Source organism: Phyllobates terribilis, unplaced genomic scaffold (genome assembly GCF_046119375.1).
Source record: "Phyllobates terribilis strain yellow unplaced genomic scaffold, ASM4611937v1 Scaffold_9__5_contigs__length_417890890, whole genome shotgun sequence".
NCBI classification, from domain to species: Eukaryota; Metazoa; Chordata; class Amphibia; order Anura; family Dendrobatidae; genus Phyllobates; species Phyllobates terribilis.
In genome coordinates this window covers 228,111,105-228,131,123 of record NW_027362769.1, presented here as the reverse complement: position 1 = coordinate 228,131,123, position 20,019 = coordinate 228,111,105, and the positions used below count along the sequence as shown (strand labels likewise).

General features: G+C 48.2%; 1 protein-coding gene across 5 annotated transcripts in view; it reads left to right on the top strand.

The window, feature by feature from the left end:
* The first annotated feature begins 3,014 nt into the window (after window positions 1–3,014).
* Window positions 3,015–20,019, top strand: part of PARN (poly(A)-specific ribonuclease) — a 110,712-nt gene continuing 93,707 nt past the window's right edge. The window contains exons 1-6 of one of the 5 annotated variants that reach the window (XM_073647710.1): window positions 3,016–3,386; window positions 5,685–5,847; window positions 7,347–7,424; window positions 9,698–9,777; window positions 11,253–11,320; window positions 11,416–11,497. In XM_073647710.1, coding sequence (XP_073503811.1) covers window positions 11,259–11,320; window positions 11,416–11,497 — 144 coding nt within the window. In that variant the 5' untranslated portion in view covers window positions 3,016–3,386; window positions 5,685–5,847; window positions 7,347–7,424; window positions 9,698–9,777; window positions 11,253–11,258. Of the gene's footprint in view, window positions 3,387–5,684; window positions 5,848–7,346; window positions 7,425–9,697; window positions 9,778–11,252; window positions 11,321–11,415; window positions 11,498–20,019 lie in introns of all 5 variants that reach the window. The other 4 variants (XM_073647712.1, XM_073647711.1, XM_073647708.1 and 1 more) reach the window with 4 other exon arrangements.

Below are 20,019 nucleotides of genomic sequence, written 5' to 3'. Positions count from 1 at the left end.
GTAGGGTATTGCATAATGTTTATTGTATAAACTGAAATTAAATATATGTGTTTATTGAGTTACCCGTTAGGGTATATATAAAGGACTCGGTGGCTGAGGACTGTGAGCAGCCCAAAAACTGTCATGTACATAGTTGCACTCCCTGGAGTGCCCCTTAAGTGACCACGGAACAAAAACCCGTTTGGCGTGGCGGAAGACGTGGTCCAGCACCTACGTTGAGGGTTTTCAGGCGGGTCCCTCATGTTCCTTCATCGGTGAAATGGACACCAGGTTACGGGACTTGCTGTAACTTTATTGTTATTACTATACTTGTTATTATTGTATTATGATGTTACCAGTAACGTTCAAGAAAAGTGCCTCCCATAAAGGGAAGAAATGTTATTGTTAACCCTGTTTTGAGAAAAATGCTTCAATCCAGGAGTACTGAGTTTTACTAGGGGGGGATGTGGCACCCTGCTGTGCATTGGTGCCACAGAACCCAGAAGGGTGCATGGATGGACTTCTCCACAAGAGGCCCTCACACATTCACACACCTCCACCTTACCACCTCAGACCAGCAGAGGGAGCCTGTTAGGGATATATATAGGGAGGGTGGAGCCAGGCAGCTCAGATTAGTTCCTGCTTAGAGACAGAGAGGGACAGAGCTCAGAGTTGAGCAGAGAGCATGCTGACGCTCAGAGAGCAGCGAGCTGGCTGCTGTGCTTAGGGGAGCCAAGGCCTACAGCACGTGTGAAGGCCTAGTGAGTGCCTTGAGTGGGCCGAAGGCGAGAGGAGAAGGAAGAAGTAGCAAGGGGGCACAGGAGCATACCAGGCTCACCCCGAGATATATCTACCGGACACCGGGTCCACGCCTACAGGGACCCTTCATATCCAGTAGGAACCACTGGAGGACTACAGGTCCCAGGTTCACCAAACGCTGACTACAGTACCAAGGCTAGGAGTCACGGAGGTCCCAGCGTTCAGGGAGAGTGATCGCCAAAGAGAAGGCCCTACCACCAGGTCAGCAGGTGCAAAGAGAGACAGTAACCAAGCTACTCCTAGCTCCAGGCAGGTCAGAAGCTTAGAGAATAAAGAAACGGATCAGGAGGCCCTATACCCGCTCACTGGGGAGAGTCCAAAAGTGTGCCCTTCGCCTGGAGTACCCTGGACCGTGCCTGCAACATCACCAGTAAAGGTACTGAAGCTTACCCCCGTGTGAGTGTCGGTCTTTCCTCCGGGACAGTCCTGCCGTATCTCCCCTGCACCACCATCCATTACACCCCACGCTGCCCTGGAGATAGCTCTACCTGTGGAGAGCCACACCATCCCTGCTGCCGTAACACCAGCTCCAGAGGACTGCTCCGCAGCGGCGGCTCCCTGGAAAGACACGCCGCATGTCAGTTTCCGCGGGTGATCCGCAGACGCATAGTGGCCATGGGATTTGTATAAATCCCATCCACTATGCTGTAACATCTGGTCACTGCGGATTGCACGCACTGCACTTGCGCTGCACGCAATCCGCAGTGAACGCTCACCGTGTGCAAATACCATTATGATGAGAAACATACAGCCAACGTCAGGGTGTAAATCAGCGTCCAGGGCTGCGGCTACAACTCATGTGACCGTCAGAAAGAGGAAGACGAGAAATCCGGCAACTCTGATGTGCGAGACGTCACATGTACTAGGATAGGTCTCACATGAAGTGTTCGATGGGTGAGGGTCCTACTGCCAAGACCCCAGAGACCACCGCTGCACTATTAAATAAGGCAACTATGGGACATAGAATATCACAGCCGCAGACCTCTGGAGATCACACCGGGAAACCAGTCAGATCTAGGGCAGGGAACTTGATGCACCACTCCAGAGCTACGAATAAAAACACTGGAGTCTTAAGAGTAGTGCAGTGACTCGTATAATAGGTTTAAACGGGATGACTGTCAAAAATGATATATCACCATATTTTGAGAGCTAGAATTTTTCAGCCACGCAAGAGCTTTTTTTTTGTGGGATATGTTGACTTTTGTTTGTTCCATTTTGCGGTGCATGACTTATTTTTATCGTTCGTTTTTCTGCGATTTTTCAGAGGTAGAATGAACAAAAGCTAGCAATTCAAGAATTAGGGGGTTTTGTTGTTGTTTTTATCCTGTTCAGTGTTTGGTATAAGTGAGAAGACGGCTTTATTCTTCAGGTCAGTACGGACGCAGCGATACCACGTCTAGATTTTTGGTTTTGCCACTTTTGCACAAGATGAACAATTTTACAGAAAAATAAAATAGTTTTTGCTTCCCCATATTCCGAAAGCTAAAGCCTCATCTCTCCGCTGACAGAGCTGAGTTTATCCCTGTGTGTGAGATCAGTGGCCCAAAGTCATTTAACCCTTGCAATATCGCCCTTCAGTGCCCACCTTGATGCCCATTGTTATATTTTTCACACCAGGACGCCCCACTGCATTTTATCATTGCGATTTTTGTGAACCTGCAAAAAAACAGAAAAAAAGTTGCAGACTAAGAAAGCAAGTCCAGCCTCCTCCCATCCTGGTCCTGTCAGTGACGAGCCGTCTACACTGGGGAGCGGCCTCCGGGGAGACCTCGGCCCCGGGTTGGGGGGGGGGAGCGGCCTCCGGGGAGACCTCGGCCCCGGGTGGGGGGCAGCGGCCTCCGGGGAGACCTCGGCCCCGGGTGGGGGGCAGCGGCCTCCGGGGAGACCTCGGCCCCGGGTGGGGGGCAGCGGCCTCAGGGGAGACCTCGGCCCCGGGTGGGGGGCAGCGGCCTCCGGGGAGACCTCGGCCCCGGGTGGGGGGCAGCGGCCTCAGGGGAGACCTCGGCCCCGGGTGGGGGGCAGCGGCCTCAGGGGAGACCTCGGCCCCGGGTGGGGGGCAGCGGCCTCAGGGGAGACCTCGGCCCCGGGTGGGGGGGAGCGGCCTCCGGGGAGACCTCGGCCCCGGGTGGGGGGGGAGCGGCCTCCGGGGAGACCTCGGCCCCGGGTGGGGGGGGAGCGGCCTCCGGGGAGACCTCGGCCCCGGGTGGGGGGGGAGCGGCCTCCGGGGAGACCTCGGCCCCGGGTGGGGGGGAGCGGCCTCCGGGGAGACCTCACTGCAGCCTGAGCTGTTCTCAATCACCTCAGCAGGGAGCCGTCTACACTGGAGCCTCCACCAGCACGGCGACCACACTGGATGTCGCGAACATTGAAGTCTATACCAAGAGATGAACTCTCGCCCCTCTGATTGGCCGATCATTCTAACCACGCCCACTAAGTAGGCGGGGCCAGTTTAGGATTCCAAGATGGTCAGCGTAGGACAGGACTTAGTGAGATCCGGAAGTGTTACCCGGGGGCGGAGTTACATGGCCGCCTAGGCGACACTGTGAGTCTGTGCTGTGCGGGTCCAAGCATGGAAGTCACCTGGCGCAGTGAGTCACCCACGTGATTATGACATGTCCCTGATACCGGCAGCAGCCAGCGTGCGGGAGCTGTCGTGTGTGTATGGCGTGCGGCTGCGGGGTGTGCCCCCATATGTGTGTGTATGGTGTAAGTGTGTGCCCACCATTGTGTGTGTATGGCTGCGGTTGGCGGTATTAGTGTATGCCCCCTGGTGGTGTGGCTGCGGTTGGCGGTATTAGTGTATGCCCCCTGGTGGTGTGGCAGCGGTTGGCGGTATCAGTGTATACCCCCTGGTGGTATGGCTGTGGTTGTCGGTATCAGTGTATGCCCCCTGGTGGTGTGGCTGCTGTTGGCGGTATTAGTGTATGCCCCCTGGTGGTGTGGCTGCTGTTGGCGGTATTAGTGTATGCCCCCCGGTGGTGTGGCTGCGGTTGGCGGTATCAGTGTATGCCCCCCGGTGGTGTGGCTGCGGTTGGCGGTATCAGTGTATGCCCCCCGGTGGTGTGGCTGCGGTTGGCGGTATCAGTGTATGCCCCCCGGTGGTGTGGCTGCGGTTGGCAGTATCAGTGTATGCCCCCCGGTGGTGTGGCTGCGGTTGGCGGTATCAGTGTATGCCCCCCGGTGGTGTGGCTGCGGTTGGCGGTATCAGCGTATGCCCCCCGGTGGTGTGGCTGCGGTTGGCGGTATCAGCGTATGCCCCCCGGTGGTGTGGCTGCGGTTGGCGGTATCAGCGTATGCCCCCCGGTGGTGTGGCTGCGGTTGGCGGTATCAGTGTATGCCCCCCGGTGGTGTGGCTGCGGTTGGCGGTATCGGTGTATGCCCCCTGGTGGTGTGGCAGCGGTTGGCGGTATCGGTGTATACCCCCTGGTGGTGTGGCTGCGGTTGGCGGTATCGGTGTATGCCCCCTGGTGGTGTGGCTGCGGTTGGCGGTATCGGTGTATGCCCCCTGGTGGTGTGGCAGCGGTTGGCGGTATCGGTGTATGCCCCCTGGTGGTGTGGCAGCGGTTGGCGGTATCGGTGTATGCCCCCTGGTGGTGTGGCTGCGGTTGGCGGTATCGGTGTATGCCCCCTGGTGGTGTGGCTGCGGTTGGCTGTATTGGTGTATGCCCCCTGGTGGTGTGGCTGCGGTTGGCTGTATCGGTGTCTGCCCCCTGGTGGTGTGGCTGCGGTTGGCGGTATCGGTGTCTGCCCCCTGGTGGTGTGGCTGCGGTTGGCGGTATCGGTGTATGCCCCCTGGTGGTGTGGCTGCGGTTGGCGGTATCGGTGTATGCCCCCTGGTGGTGTTGCAGCGGTTGGCGGTATCGGTGTATGCCCCCTGGTGGTGTGGCTGTAGTCAGTGCTGCAGTTGGCGGTATTAGTATGGATGTTTTGCCTTCGGAGAAACATTATTTGCCAGTTTTTCAGCACGTCCCTGTGCAGTACGTGAGACTCCTGTGCTTGTGAAGTTGTGGGCTGTTTTGGGGGGTGGTGGTTGGGGAATATGGCACATTGCTGCCCCCTTATGATATCTCAGCCTCATGCCTAGTACTGTGGTTGGCAGGCCGTAGCCTTCCAGCAGTTCTGAAACTACCACTCCCAACATGACCTGATTTCCCCAGGCTGACAGATCTTGAGTGGACTTTTGGCGGTGCTGACCACTGGTATTATGTCATGGCCGGCTGACACCTGAGAATGCCACTGACCAGATAAGCTGTATATGATGATGCTGTGTAAGAACCAGATATGTGGCACTCGCCATTACTGGCAGCAGGATATAGTCCCAGTCCTGCACTGGTGATTGTGTCCCACCAGTCACATTACCGGACCGGGTTGTCAGATCAGTACGGTGCCATTGTAGTCTCTGTACTGTTGGCATAATCAGTGGTAAAATGTGGAGCTCATGGACGGGTGCAGGAGTCTGTACGGGTCATGGGAATGATGTGAGCTGAAGCCTCCTCTGTCCTTCTATAGGGAGAATGACTTGGGCCTTGTTCATCCGGCTTGTGCTTCCTGAGTATTCCTCCCATGTGTACCAGGCTGTACATTTACAGTAGCAGGTACTGACCACAGGCTCCCAAAATGGAAAGGAAAGTTATACATGCCTGGTGGGTGGCATAGTGGCCCTGTACTGGTGTCCACCAGGTATATAGGGCCTTCAAGATGTTAGGCATAGCCTTAGTCACACTACTGATCATGTCTGATATATTGTTCTGGGAAAACCTCCCGACTTGCCATGGAGAAGCATTTGTCAGCCATAACATAAGGTATACTCCCTCTCCCCACCACCACCTTGAGTAACCTAATTCTCCACTCTTCTTTATCTTTGTGGCATTCTGGACCAATGGAAGACAAAAAGGACACACATACACTAACCGGAGGTCAATGATGTGATGTGAACCCTGGCTAAGGCTACAGTCACATGTCTGTGTTTTCCAATCTTTGTGCAGACTGTTATTTCCGGTCTGACCGCTGAAAAGCTATGGAGTCTTTACCCAAGCACTTACTCTTCAGGTACATGGACCATGAAACAGAGGCCATGTGAATGAATCCTTCCATGGGAGATCATATGCAGTGCCGCAGCAGGGAATCTTACACATGTCCTCAATGCACTCAGAGTCTCAGGCTATGTTCACACTTTGCATTTTTGCTGCGTTTTTTCCCGCAGGCAAAACCTACTCTCTTGGTACTAAAGAAGCAGCTTCAAAAAAGCAGGTTATGCTGCATAGTTGTTGCGTTTTTAGTGTCTCTTGTGCGTGCTGATAAAGTTTAGTCCCCCCCCCCCCCCCCCCAAAAAAAAAGCAACTTCCTTAGGTTTTGGCATGCAAAACCTGATCCCTGCGTTTTTTGCTGCTTTTTTGCACTTACTCATTGCTTTCTATGGATGAAAATACGCTGCAAAACCGCTGAAAGAACTGACATGCTGCAGTTTTCCAAATCAGTCAGGAAAAAAAAAACACAATGTGTGCGTGAGATTTCTGAAAGGTCATAGCTTTTACTGGCACTGTAAAAACGCAGCATAGAATTTGTATAAAAAACGTAACGTGTGAACATAGCCTTACAGTTCCATCAATGTGGATGGGATTATTAGAATTCTAATGCTGTGTCTTTTTTTACACTGTGTAAGTTGATCTGCGGTGCGTTTTTGAATTCCCCAAAATGTCTATTTCTCTTGCGAGTTTTATGTGCGGATTTTCTCCATACAATTGCACTGTACGCGGAAAATCCACTCATGAGTGTTTTTGGTGCATTTCTGCTAAAAACTCATGGGATCTACATAAGTGCCGAAATGCTTCAGAAAAGCTGCAACATCAAAAATGTACTAATTACTCAAACTGGGAATGTAACCTGCCAAACCCAAGATGCAAATCCTGGCGCCTGCCCAAGCTCCATATTCACCATTTATAATCACAATCGTGCCCTTCCAAAAGGCTCCCAAATGTGGGCACTCCCATTACACGTCAGGTGAGGACCTTCAGTATCACATCTAGGGCAGCCGGCGTCTGAGCAAATTCCATTGTACGTAGCAAGATAGGCCTCTTATATTGTCTTTGTAGGTAATCTTACCATGCAGTGAATATCTGTAGAAATCTTGCTGCTCTATAAATTCTGGCGTTTGTCCAGATGCCCAGGAAGGTGGTCAGACATGATCAAATATTGGAAAAAATGGATTTGTTACTGGGGAGGTAGTGTGACATCTTCAGGTGCTATGCAAATACTAGGAAGCATATTGTTACTATTATAGAAATATCACCTTAATTTCCTGTTTTTGTAAAGTTGTGCAGCAAACCGCAAAAAAACTGTAACGTGCATATAGCCTCATTCAGACTTTACAGTCAATATTATCCCTGCCCAGTATTACCTGTGCAGTCAGCCTTTTGGCTCTATAGTATGCTGTGAATTGTGGACATAATACTGCCGTCTCTGTCATAATCAGTCTGCAGATGGTAGCATAGTTAATAAAGGGCATTTAATAAATAAAATATTTTTTTAATTGTTATTTATTTTTACAGATTTTAAGGAACAGTTACCCACAGTTTGTCAGGCTATTGCAGAGGCAGACTTCTTGGCTATTGATGGAGAGTTTTCAGGTACGTGTTTCTGTACATGAAGCTGATGAGTTTTACCACTGCGGACACAATAGAGCGATGTTCTACTGTTTTACTTTGGATACTATATACAGAGGCTTGCGAAAGTATTCACCCCCTTGGCTTTTTTTTGTGTTTTGCTACCTCACAACCAGGAATTTCACTATATATATATATATATATATATATATATATATATAATAATTTTTTTTTTTTTTAAGGGTTTGCATCCGTTCTTGTAAAGAACACGTCTACAACTGTGAACATTTGGACAAACAACAAATAAGACAAAATAACTGAAAACTTCAGAGTGCATAATTATTCACCCCCCCCCCTCCCCCTGAAGTCAGTACTTTGTAGAGCCTCCTTTTGCCGCAATTACAGCTGCAAGTCGCTTTGGATAAGTCTCTATGAGCTTTCCAAATCTTGCCACTGGGATTTTTAACCATTCATCAAGGCAAAACTACTTGAGCTTCTTCAAGTTAGATGGTTTCCTCTGGTGGCAGCAATCTTCAAGTCTGACCACAGATTCTCAATTGGATTAAGGTCTGGGCTTTGACTAGGCCACTCAAAAACATTTATACGTTTCCTCTTAAGCCGCTCGATTGTTGCTTTGGGTCATTGTCTTGTTCTAAGGCAATGACTGAAACAGGTTTCGCTCAAGAATATCCCTGTATTTCGCATCATCCATCTTCCCCTCGACTCAGACCATTTTCCCCATCCCCGCTGCAGAAAAACGTCCCCACGGCATGATGCTGCCACCGCCATGTTACACTGTGGGGATGGTGTTCTTGGAGTGATGAGCTGTGTTGGTTTGGTGACAGACATGGCGTTTACCTTGGTGGCCACCAAAATGGAAAGAACATGGTACCACAACAAACCTACTAAGAGAGGGCAGCCCACCAAACCTCTCAGCTCGGGCAACGAGGGCATTAATCAGAGAGGCAGCACAGAGACCAAAGGAGCTGCAGATTTCCCAAGCAGAGACTGTGGAATCTGACAATTTTTAGTTGTTTGATCCCATGAGTGTAATTTATGAGTATATTTTTCTCACTTGACTTCACACATAAATAGGATTCCAAAAATATTTAAACACAGGTTGTAATGTAACAAACTAGGTAAAAGGCCAAGGGCGCGAATAGTTTTGCAAGCCACTGTAACTGTGTGTACATGGGGAGCAATATCTGTCATCCAGTGGGGCAATATTGGGGACATTTCACTTCTAGCAACCTGAAAATGGAACAACGGTATAATGATAAAGCTTTCAGGGGTTTGGAAATGAGTTGATTCCTTCTCCTTCGCTTTGTCTAATGTTCGTGCTTTTGATAAGAACAGAACCCATAATTACTTTATATATAGAATTTTTGATAATTTGTGTAATATGTAAAACTGTGCCAAAGTGGACAATCAGTTTATGATCTAACGCATTTTACCTGATTTCCGCTTCACAATCATTCATTCTTGTTTTGAGGGAAATTCTCTTGGTAACAGTGGAAGGGATCACGGAGCTCTTTAATTTTTCCATTTATATTTATTGGGACATTCTAAAAATAAGTCAAGGAATAGACAGTTACATATTTCTCTAAAAATATAGAGGTATAGTTGGTTTCTTGGCATCCTAGACATGGAATGAACAAGCAGAATGTGCAGATTATATGGGATATGTTTTCATTCCACTATAATAAGGTGGGGAATGAACATGGGGAAAATCTACAATTTGCATTGGAATTAACACACATCCCATATAATCAGATGTGTCTTTAATTAAAGGGAACCTATTAACCTTCAGATATGGGGTTAATCTTCAGGTTAATTGTGTTCTGAACCTACCTGGCGCCCGCACTTAGAGCTCTGCTGCCCGGAGGACATTAACTTTTTTTTTTCCGGTAGCGTTCGACTCCCAGTCATAGGGGTGGCGCTGACGCAGGCTCAGTCACCGCCCTGTGTATAGTGAGCGACAGCTGTAACTGCTCCCCTGGCACTGACTGATAGCCGGCCCTAATGCTGACCTGCTGTCAGTCAGGTGTGCCGTTATAGCCACCACTCTGTGCACAGAGCGGTGACTAAACGCCGAACGCTACTTGGGGGAAGATTAAAGTTTCCTCCAGGCAGGTTTAATACACTATTAACCTGCAGATTAACCCCATACCTGCAGGTTAATATAGTTTTTTTGGAAGCGTTTTTTTCTTTCCTGTAGCACAGTGCTATTCCTTGGCTTGTCTTGAATTAGCGGGCTTGTATAATATGCTGCTTCTTTTTCTTGTCCTGTGTGTTAGGGATCAGTGACGGGCCGTCTTTTACCGCATTAACGAATAGTTTAGATACAGCAGAAGAAAGATACCAGAAGCTTAAGCAGGTCAGTATAACATGTAACACCTTAGTGCTTCAATTTTCTACAGAGATACACAATATTCAGACTTTACCCTTGTTTGCAGGTTGTTATTGGAACATTTGGGCTTTATTCACACATCAGTATTTTGCATCACTACCCAAAATCAGGAGTGGAACACCGAGAGAAACTATAAGGAAAGTGTCAGACGAGGATCACAATACAATGCTTGGCCTGCCCTTCAGCTCTTCGTTCAGGAGAGGCAATGGCCTGCCCGAGCATTGCGTTGCGATCCTTGTCAGACTTAAATGGCAGTCTGACTCTTTCCTGATAGATTCATTTCTGTTCTGGGTTTTGCAGCCGCTCCTGGTTTTGGCTTACAAATATTGATGCAAAATACTGATGTATGAATATAAGGCCCCGAAGGTTATTCCCTGTTGGACATTTATGTATATCTGTCGTATGACATAAATGTCTGACTAATAAGATTCCTGCACAATTGTCGAGAACAGGTGCCCCCCATGGTATCCTGGGGGGTGGCTGCTGCATCCAGGCAGAAAGTTAAGCACTGGCCTTGCGCTTATGGACAGCTCTCCAGCCACCTGTATAGAAGTTATGACTGTACGGTGCTTGTCCCCTTCGATGTCTCTGTAACTCTTGAACACAATGGAGCATCCTGCACACTTGCATGACCACCTGCCTATTTTTTCTCTGCTTTTATGGGGCTACTGCCATGGATCCGGTCTCTGTGCCCTGCACCTGTGTCATCTATCAGATATTTAGGGGGCTAAAGTGTCTGCTGAAAAGCTCACTCTGGATTCCATGGCCAACTTGGCTCGATAGACTGGAATATCTGTATTTGCATTTGGGGATAGCTGTAAAACATAGCTGTGTGTGACCAGGGATCCTGTATGTATTTGATACAGTCTGAACCACAAGCAGCATGAATCTCTGGACAGGTTACCTTTTAATGCAACTCGACAAGGAACATTGCGTGCGAAACCTGTGCAGTGTGTTATCCTAGTCAGGCCATGAGATAAGCGTAGATGTCCCCCAACCTCAAAGAACACCTGAGAGGAGTCCTGTATCCTTACAGTAGGCACATGGCCTCATAAACATGGAGTATTACAGTCTCCAGCCATAAAGCCCCCTTCATTAGGAGCTACACGTGAGTGATGTGCATTGGAATTAATGCTTGCAGTGGAAAACTTCTTTGTAATATAACTTATAGTTGGTTATAAAGTTTTAAAAATAAAAACAAATCTCATATATGCCTCAGGTCAGGCAGAAGTACAATAGGACCCCATACACTTCTATGGCCATGCCACTAAGGTTTTATACACCAGTGCTGTAACTTAACCATATGCATGCGGCGTTATACCATGTCTCAGTGTAGCCCTGCATGTCCAATAAGATGGCAACTTAAATACTGTGTGCTCTTGCCTTAGTGATTACCCCTAACTTTTTTATTTTTTTTTATAACTTTTTACCCCATTTTTCAGCATTCTATGGAATTTCTACTATTTCAGTTCGGTCTGTGCACGTTTACATATGACAGCAAGAAGTCCAAGTATGTTGCATTTTGCTTTATTTAGATGCTTTGTTTTCCATTTTATTTATGAATGTACTTTATTTGTGCTAACTTTATTTTTTGCCGTCCCACAGGTACATCATGAAATCCTTTAATTTTTATATTTTCCCAAGGCCATTCAGCAGAAATTCGCCAGACAAGAAGTTTGTTTGTCAGGTATGTTTTCTGTTCTGTTCTTCAATATAAAAAGTGAAACTCATATATTATATAGAGTCATTACAAACAGAGTGATCTATTTCAAGTGTTTATTTCTGTTAATGTTGATGATTATGGCTTACAGCCAATGAAAACACAACAGTCATTATCTCAGTAAATTAACCCCTTTCTGACATGTGACTTAATAGTACGTCATGGTGACCTGGGCCGATTGGACCAATGACGTACTATTAGGTTATATGGCGATCGCACACAAGCGGTGCGGGGCGATCGCCGCCGGGTGTCAGTTGATAGCACCGGGTGTCAGCTGTGACAATGTGCAGAGAGCTGTCCCGCACCGCTCCTGGCACATTAACCCCCTCAATGCTGCAATGGAAGTTGATCGCAGCATTGCGGGGGCAAGGGGAGGTGATCGCAATATTCACCTTCTCTCCTGGCCTCCAGCGCTGTCTGCTGTGGCTTCCCGGATGTTGCCATGAAGACCCGATGTCGCTACTAGAGTTTGCATCGGGTGCTTGGGTATGTGCTTGGTATCGCGGGTGCTCAAGTGACATGCTCGAGTCTCTGCCCCATATGCTTCGTGGCCAAAAAAACATTGCGGGGATTGCCTGCCATGCACGAGCGATCCCCGCATGGTTCTTTTTGGGTGTCTCATAACCGTGAAACATGCGGGGCGGGGACTCGAGCATGTCACTCGAGCACCCGTGATACATGGTGCGTACCTGATGCAAACTCAAGTAGCGAGCACTTGCGCTCAAGACTAATGACAACTTATTCAGTATGATGACCTAATGTTATCAAATTCTGTCGTACCTCTGGGTTCAAAATGTTCACTATACCCCTTGATAAAATCCTTGAGGAGTGTAGTTTTCAAAATGCTGTCACTTGTGGGGGGTTTCCACTGTTTCGGCACATCAGGGGCTCTCCAAACGCAACATGGCGTCCGCTCTCAATTCCAGCCAATTTTGCGTTCAAAAAGTCACTCAGTGGTCCTTCCCTTCTTAACTCTGCCGTGCGGCCAAACACTGTATTTTCCCCACATATAGGGTATTGACGTACTCAGGAGACATTGCACAACAGTTTTTGGGGTCCATTTTCTCCTCTTACCCTTGTGAAAATAAAAAAATTGGCGCTAAAACATCATTTTTGTGGAAATAGTTCGATTTTTTTATTTTTTTTCTCTTTCATGGCTCCATGTTTCAAACTTCTGTAAAGCACTTGGTGTCACACTGTCACAGAATACTGGAGGTAGGGGGCCTAAGCTGACCCTAAGCTGGGGCCCTGACTAATCCCTCAACCTGGAGGTACTGTTAAAGGTACAGAGGTCCAGGCCGCCAGCGTAACCCCTACCTCCTGAGGATCCCTGCACCTCAGTAATCTAGTCCTGAGAAGGACCCCGATCACAACAATTGGGAACCAGAAATAATATGCCCACACACAGTATTTAGACGAACGAGACAGTACAAGGGAAAAACCAAAACCACCTTGCATACAACTTCTACATAACTACAACAGAGGGAACACCAACGGGAAAGGAGATAAATGATAAAGCGAGGAAAGGGAAAAAACACTTCCAAATACACTTATCTCAGCAACTCCAAACACCACGATCCGCTCTGTAAGTCTGAATGAAAAGCTTTCACCGACACCTCCCAAACAGACCTGCAGGAATATGAAGGAGTCTCACTAAAGAAGCATTGATTGCAGCTGGGCGAGGCTGGACCTCAGCTAGCCCAGAGAGAGAGAGAATTAACTCCTTCACTGCCGAAAAAACACAAAGCACCAACAAGTCAGCTGCGAGAAGTCAGGCTGTGTACTCGTGACGATCTTCGTGGCAACACACCCGTGACAGTACCCCCCCTTCTACGAGGGGCCTCCGGACCCTCAGGGCCAGGTTTATTCGGGTGAGTCGTGTGGAAGGCCCGAACTAATCGGTCTGCGTTAATATCCGACGCAGGAACCCACATCCTCTCCTCAGGACCATACCCCTTCCAATGAACCAAGTACTGAAGGGACCGGCGATTAAAGCGTGAATCAATGACCCTCGATACCTGGAACTCCAAGTTACCATTGACAACCACAGGAGGGGGAGGTAAAGGTGACGGTACCACCGGCGCCACATACCTCTTAAGCAATGATCTGTGAAACACGTTGTGAATTTTAAACGTAGGGGGGAGGTCAAGACGGAATGCCACCGGATTAATAACAGAACTGATTCTGTACGGCCCGATGAACCTGGGACCCAGTTTCCAGGAGGGAACCTTAAGTTTAATATTCCTGGTAGACAACCATACCTGATCGTTCACACTTAGGTCCGGACCAGACACTCTCCTCCTATCAGCCATACGTTTGTATCGGTTCCCCATAGTATTCAGATTCTTCAGCACCCCTCTCCATACTGAAGCGAGAGATGAGGAAAATCGTTCCTCCTCCGGAACCCCCGAAGAGCCCCCCCTACTGAAAGTACAAAACTGGGGGTGAAAACCATATGCCCCAAAAAACGGGGACTTACCAGTGGACTCGCTCCGCCTATTATTGAGAGCAAACTCTGCCAGAGGTAGGAAAGAAGCCCAGTCCTCCTGGTTCTCTGACACAAAACACCGAAGATATGTCTCCAAGCTCTGGTTCATACGTTCCGTCTGACCATTGGTCTGAGGATGAAAAGCCGACGAGAATGACAAATGCATCCCCCGCCGTGCACAAAACGCCTTCCAGAACTTGGACACAAACTGAGACCCCCGATCAGACACCACCTCGGAGGGTACCCCGTGAAGCCTCACAATCTCCCCAATGAACACCTGCGCAAGAGTTTTAGCATTAGGGAGAGCCGGAAGAGCGATAAAATGTGCCATCTTGCTGAACCTGTCCACTACAACGAGTATGACCGTTTTACCCGAAGACGGAGGGAGGTCCGTAATAAAGTCCATAGACAGATGAGTCCAAGGACGCTCCGGGATCTTCAAAGGTAAAAGGGCCCCAGACGGACGGGTATGTGAGGTCTTAGAGCGCGCACAAACCCCACAGGACGCGACAAAAGTTACCACCTCTTTATGTAAGTTAGGCCACCAAAACCGACGCGAGAGGAGATCCACAGTAGCTTTACTCCCCGGGTGTCCTGCAAAAACTGAGTTATGGTGTGCCTCGATCACCTTTTGTCGCAACTGATCTGGAACGAACAGTCTCCCCGGAGGTCCAACAGGGGCGTCCCCCTGAGCCTCCAATATCTCCTCCTCCAGCTCAGAGCATACTGCCGAAACCACCACCCCCTCCTGAAGAATAGGAATCGGGTCGTCCGTATTCCCGGCCCCAGGGAAACTACGAGATAAGGCATCCGCCTTTACATTTTTAGACCCAGGACGATATGTAACGACGAAATTAAACCTGGTAAAAAACAATGACCACCTAGCTTGTCTGGGATTCAGACGTTTAGCGGACTCCAGATATAGCAGGTTCTTGTGATCGGTGATGACGGTGACCGGATGAACTGCCCCCTCCAAAAAATGGCGCCACTCCTCAAAAGCTAACTTAATGGCCAAGAGTTCCCTATTGCCGACATCGTAATTCCTCTCAGCGGACGACAATTTTTTAGAGAAAAAGGCGCACGGATGCCACTTACCAGGGGACGAACCCTGTGACAATACTGCTCCCACCCCTACCTCGGAAGCGTCTACCTCTACAACGAATGGCTGAGACGCATCAGGTTGAATGAGTATGGGTGCCGAGGCAAAACATTTTTTCAAGGAGGAGAATGCTTGACAAGCCTTGTCAGACCACCTAGAAAAATCCGTCCCCTTTTTAGTCATGTCTGTGAGAGGCTTAACCATGGACGAGAAATTACGAATGAACTTCCGGTAATAGTTAGCAAACCCCAGGAAACGTTGTAGTGCCTTAAGATTCTCCGGCCGATCCCACTCAAGAACTGCCCGCACTTTCCCAGGGTCCATACGAAAACCGGACGCTGAAACCAGGAAGCCTAAAAACTGGAGTTCCTGTACGGCGAACACACACTTTTCCCACTTGGCATACAGTTTATTATCCCGCAAGATCTGTAACACCTGTCTAACGTGCTCCTGATGAGACACCAGATCCGGCGAGTAAATTAAGATATCATCCAGATATATGACAACAAACTGTCCCACCAGGTGGCGAAAAATATCATTAACAAAGTGTTGAAACACCGCCGGGGCATTAGTCAGACCGAATGGCATGACAAGGTTCTCATAATGCCCCTCCGGAGTGTTAAAAGCCGTCTTCCACTCATCCCCCTCCTTCATCCTAATCAGATTGTACGCCCCCCTGAGATCCAACTTAGAGAACCATTTGGCGCCCACGATCTGATTAAAGAGATCGGGAATAAGTGGGAGCGGATACGGATCTCGGACCGTAATCCGATTAAGTTCACGGAAATCCAGGCAAGGGCGTAGGCCTCCATCTTTCTTCTTAACAAAGAAGAACCCCGCGGCCACCGGTGAAGATGAAGGTCTAATATGCCCCTTAGCCAGACTTTCAGAAATATAATCCTTCATGGCCTGCCTCTCAGGACCAGAAAGGTTATACAACCTAGCTTTAGGTAACTTGGCCTCAGGGAGCAGTTTTACAGAACAGTCATACTCGCGATGAGGAGGTAGTTCCTGACACCCATTCTCCGAGAATACATCCTCAAAGTCCGCCAGAAATGGAGGTAAGACCCAAGGAGTAACCGCACCGATGACCGTGTTCATGCAGTTTTTATTACAGAATTTACTCCATTGGCTTATCTCTCTGGTTTGCCAATTAATAACCGGGTTATGCTTAGCTAACCAAGGAAGGCCCAACACTATAGGAGTGGGAAGACCCTCCAACACGTAGCAAGACAACAGTTCTTTATGTATTGCCCCCACTTGAAGTTTTACGCCATGCACAGCTTGCAAAAAACTTCCCTGACCGAGAGGCCTGGCATCGATCGAGAATATGGGGATGGGTTTAGCCAACTCACTCAATCGCATACCTTGAACCCGGGCAAACCGAGCATCAACCAGATTAGCCCCAGCCCCACTATCCAGAAGAACAGATATCCTCTCAGTTCTCGCACCCACCACCACCTCCGCCGGTACGAGAAACTGAGACGAACCTAGGGACGAAATACCTACTCCCAGATTGCCGTCCACCACACAACCTGGGATCAACAGTTTTTTCGACGACTCTTTACTCTGCAAGGGACGGGATGGACACCCCCCAATAAAATGTCCCTTTTTCCCGCAGAGGAAACACCTTCCTGTCTTATGGCGCTCCACCGGTCCCCTTCCCCGAAATGATGTCCCTCCTAATTGCATAGGCTCCTCCGGACTGACCAGGGGAACCACCATATGAGGGGACCTTGTAGGAGGTGGAGACATTACAGGGGGTAGAGTTATCCCGCACCTCTCCCGAAGCCGTCTGTCAACGCGAATGGCAAGGGCCATAGCGGCTTCCAGTGACGCGGGAGAGTCATACTGTGCCAACACATCCTGTAATTTGTCGGATAAACCATGACAAAACTGGCTCCTAAGAGCCGGGTCATTCCACTGGGTGTCCGTGGCCCACCTACGGAACTCCGAACAGAATTCCTCCGCCGGACGATCTCCCTGCTGAATCCTACGTAACTTAGACTCAGCAAGGGAGATCCGATCTGGGTCATCATATACGAGTCCCAGAGCAGCGAAAAACCTATCCACTGACTGGAGAACCGGGGAGCTTGGGGGAAGAGAGAACGCCCAAGATTGTGGGTCCCCTTGTAGGAGCGAGATGACAATTCCCACCCTTTGTTCTTCGCTGCCCGATAACCGAGGCCGCAGCCGAAAGTACAATTTGCATGCCTCCCGGAAAACAAAAAACTTGTCCCGCCCCCCAGTGAACCTGTCAGGGAGAGCTACTTTAGGTTCTGGTCCGGCTTGCTCCAGAGGATGCAAAACCTTGGACCTAACGTCCGCCAGCCCCATGGACAAACTCTGCAACTGCCGAGCTAGACCGGCTACTGGATCCATGGTAGCTGGAGAAAAACTAAGTTGGTCGGTGAAAATGTCACACTGTCACAGAATACTGGAGGTAGGGGGCCTAAGCTGACCCTAAGCTGGGGCCCTGACTAATCCCTCAACCTGGAGGTACTGTTAAAGGTACAGAGGTCCAGGCCGCCAGCGTAACCCCTACCTCCTGAGGATCCCTGCACCTCAGTAATCTAGTCCTGAGAAGGACCCCGATCACAACAATTGGGAACCAGAAATAATATGCCCACACACAGTATTTAGACGAACGAGACAGTACAAGGGAAAAACCAAAACCACCTTGCATACAACTTCTACACAACTACAACAGAGGGAACACCAACGGGAAAGGAGATAAATGATAAAGCGAGGAAAGGGAAAAAACACTTCCAAATACACTTATCTCAGCAACTCCAAACACCACGATCCGCTCTGTAAGTCTGAATGAAAAGCTTTCACCGACACCTCCCAAACAGACCTGCAGGAATATGAAGGAGTCTCACTAAAGAAGCATTGATTGCAGCTGGGCGAGGCTGGACCTCAGCTAGCCCAGAGAGAGAGAGAATTAACTCCTTCACTGCCGAAAAAACACAAAGCACCAACAAGTCAGCTGCGAGAAGTCAGGCTGTGTACTCGTGACGATCTTCGTGGCAACACACCCGTGACACTTGGGGGTTCAGGGTGCTCACCACACATCTAGATAAGTTCCCTGAGGGGTCTAGTTTCCAAAATGGTGTCACTTGTGGGGGGGGTTTCCACTGTTTAGGCACATCAGGGGCTCTCCAAACGCAACATGGCGTACGCTAATTATTCAAGCAAATTTTACTATCAAAAAGTCAAATGGCGCTTCTTCTCTTCCGAACCCTGCTGTGCGCCAAACTTTTGGGGTCCATTTTTTCCTGTTACCCCTGCGAAAAAAAAAAAAAATTGGGTCTAAAGTAACATTTTTGTGAAAAAAGTTAAATGTTAATTTTTTTTCTTCCACATTCTAAAAATTCCTGTGAAGCACCTGAAGGGTTAATAAAGTTTAATTAATGCAGTTTTTAGAATGGTGTCACTTTTGGGTATTTTCTGTCATAAAAACCCCTCAAAGTGACTTCAAATGTGCTGTGGTCCCTAAAAAAAAAAAAAAAAAAAAAAAAAAAAAAAAAAAAAAAAAAAAAATGGTTTTGAAAATTTTGTTGGAAAAATGAGAAATCGCTGGTCAACTTTTAACCCTTATAGCTCCCTAATAAAAAAAAAAAAAAAAAATGTTGGTTCCAAGATTGTACTGATGTAAAGTAGACATGTGGGAAATGTTATTTATTAACTATTTTGTGTGACATATCTCTCTGATTTAAGGGCATAAAAATTAAAATTTTGAAAATTGCAAAATGTTCAAAATTTTCGCCAAATTTCCATTTTTTTCACAAATAAACGCAAGTGATATCAAAGAAATTTTACCACAATCATGAAGTACAATATGTCACGAAAAAATATCTCAGAATCAGGGGGATCCATTGAAGCGTTCAAGAGTAATTACCTCATAAAGTGACAGTGGTCAGAATTGTAAAAATTGGCCCGGTCATTAACGTGCAAACCACCCTCAGGGGTAAAGGGGTTAAATAATTAGCAAAAAACACCTGCAAAGGCTTCCTAAGCATTTAAGAAGGTCCCTTAGTCTGTTTCAGTAGGCTCCACAATCATGAGGAAAACTGCTGACTTGACAGATGTCTAGAAGGCAGTCACTGACACACTCCACAAGGTCCCAGAGTTCCAATTTTCATTTGGAAACCAAGGTCCCAGAGTCTGGAGGAAGAGTGGAGAGGCCACAATCCAAGCTGCTTGAGGTCTAGTGAGAAGTTTCCACAATCAGTGATGGTTTGGGGAGCCATGTCATCTGCTGGTGTAGGTCCACTGTGTTGTATCAAGACCAAAGTCAGCGCAGCCGTCTACCAGGAAATCTTAGAGCACTTCATGCTTTCCTCTGCCGACAAGATTTTTGGAGATGGAAATGTCATTCTCCAGCAGGACTCGGCACCTGTCCACACTGCCAAAAGTACCAATACCTGGTTTAAAAACAACAGTATCACTGTGCTTGTTTGGCCAGCAAACTCACCTGACATTAACCCCATAGAGAATCTATGGGGTATTGTGAAGAGGAAGATGAGACACCAGATCCAACAATGCAGACGAGCTGAAGGCTGCTATCAAAGCAACCTGGGCTTCCATAACACCTCAGCAGTGCCACAGGCTGATCGCCTCCATGCCACGCCGCATTGATGCAGTAATTGATGCAAAAGGAGCCCCGACCAAGTATTGAGTGCATTTACTGAACATACATTTCAGTAGGCCAACATTTCGGATTTTAAAAAGATTTTTCAAGCTGTTGTAAAGTATTCTAATTTACTGAGATAATGACTTTGTGTTTTCATTGGCTGTAAGCCATAATCATCAACATTAACAGAAATAAACACTTGAAATAGATCACTCTGTGTGTAATGACTCTATATAATGAGTTTCACTTTTTGTATTTAAGAACTG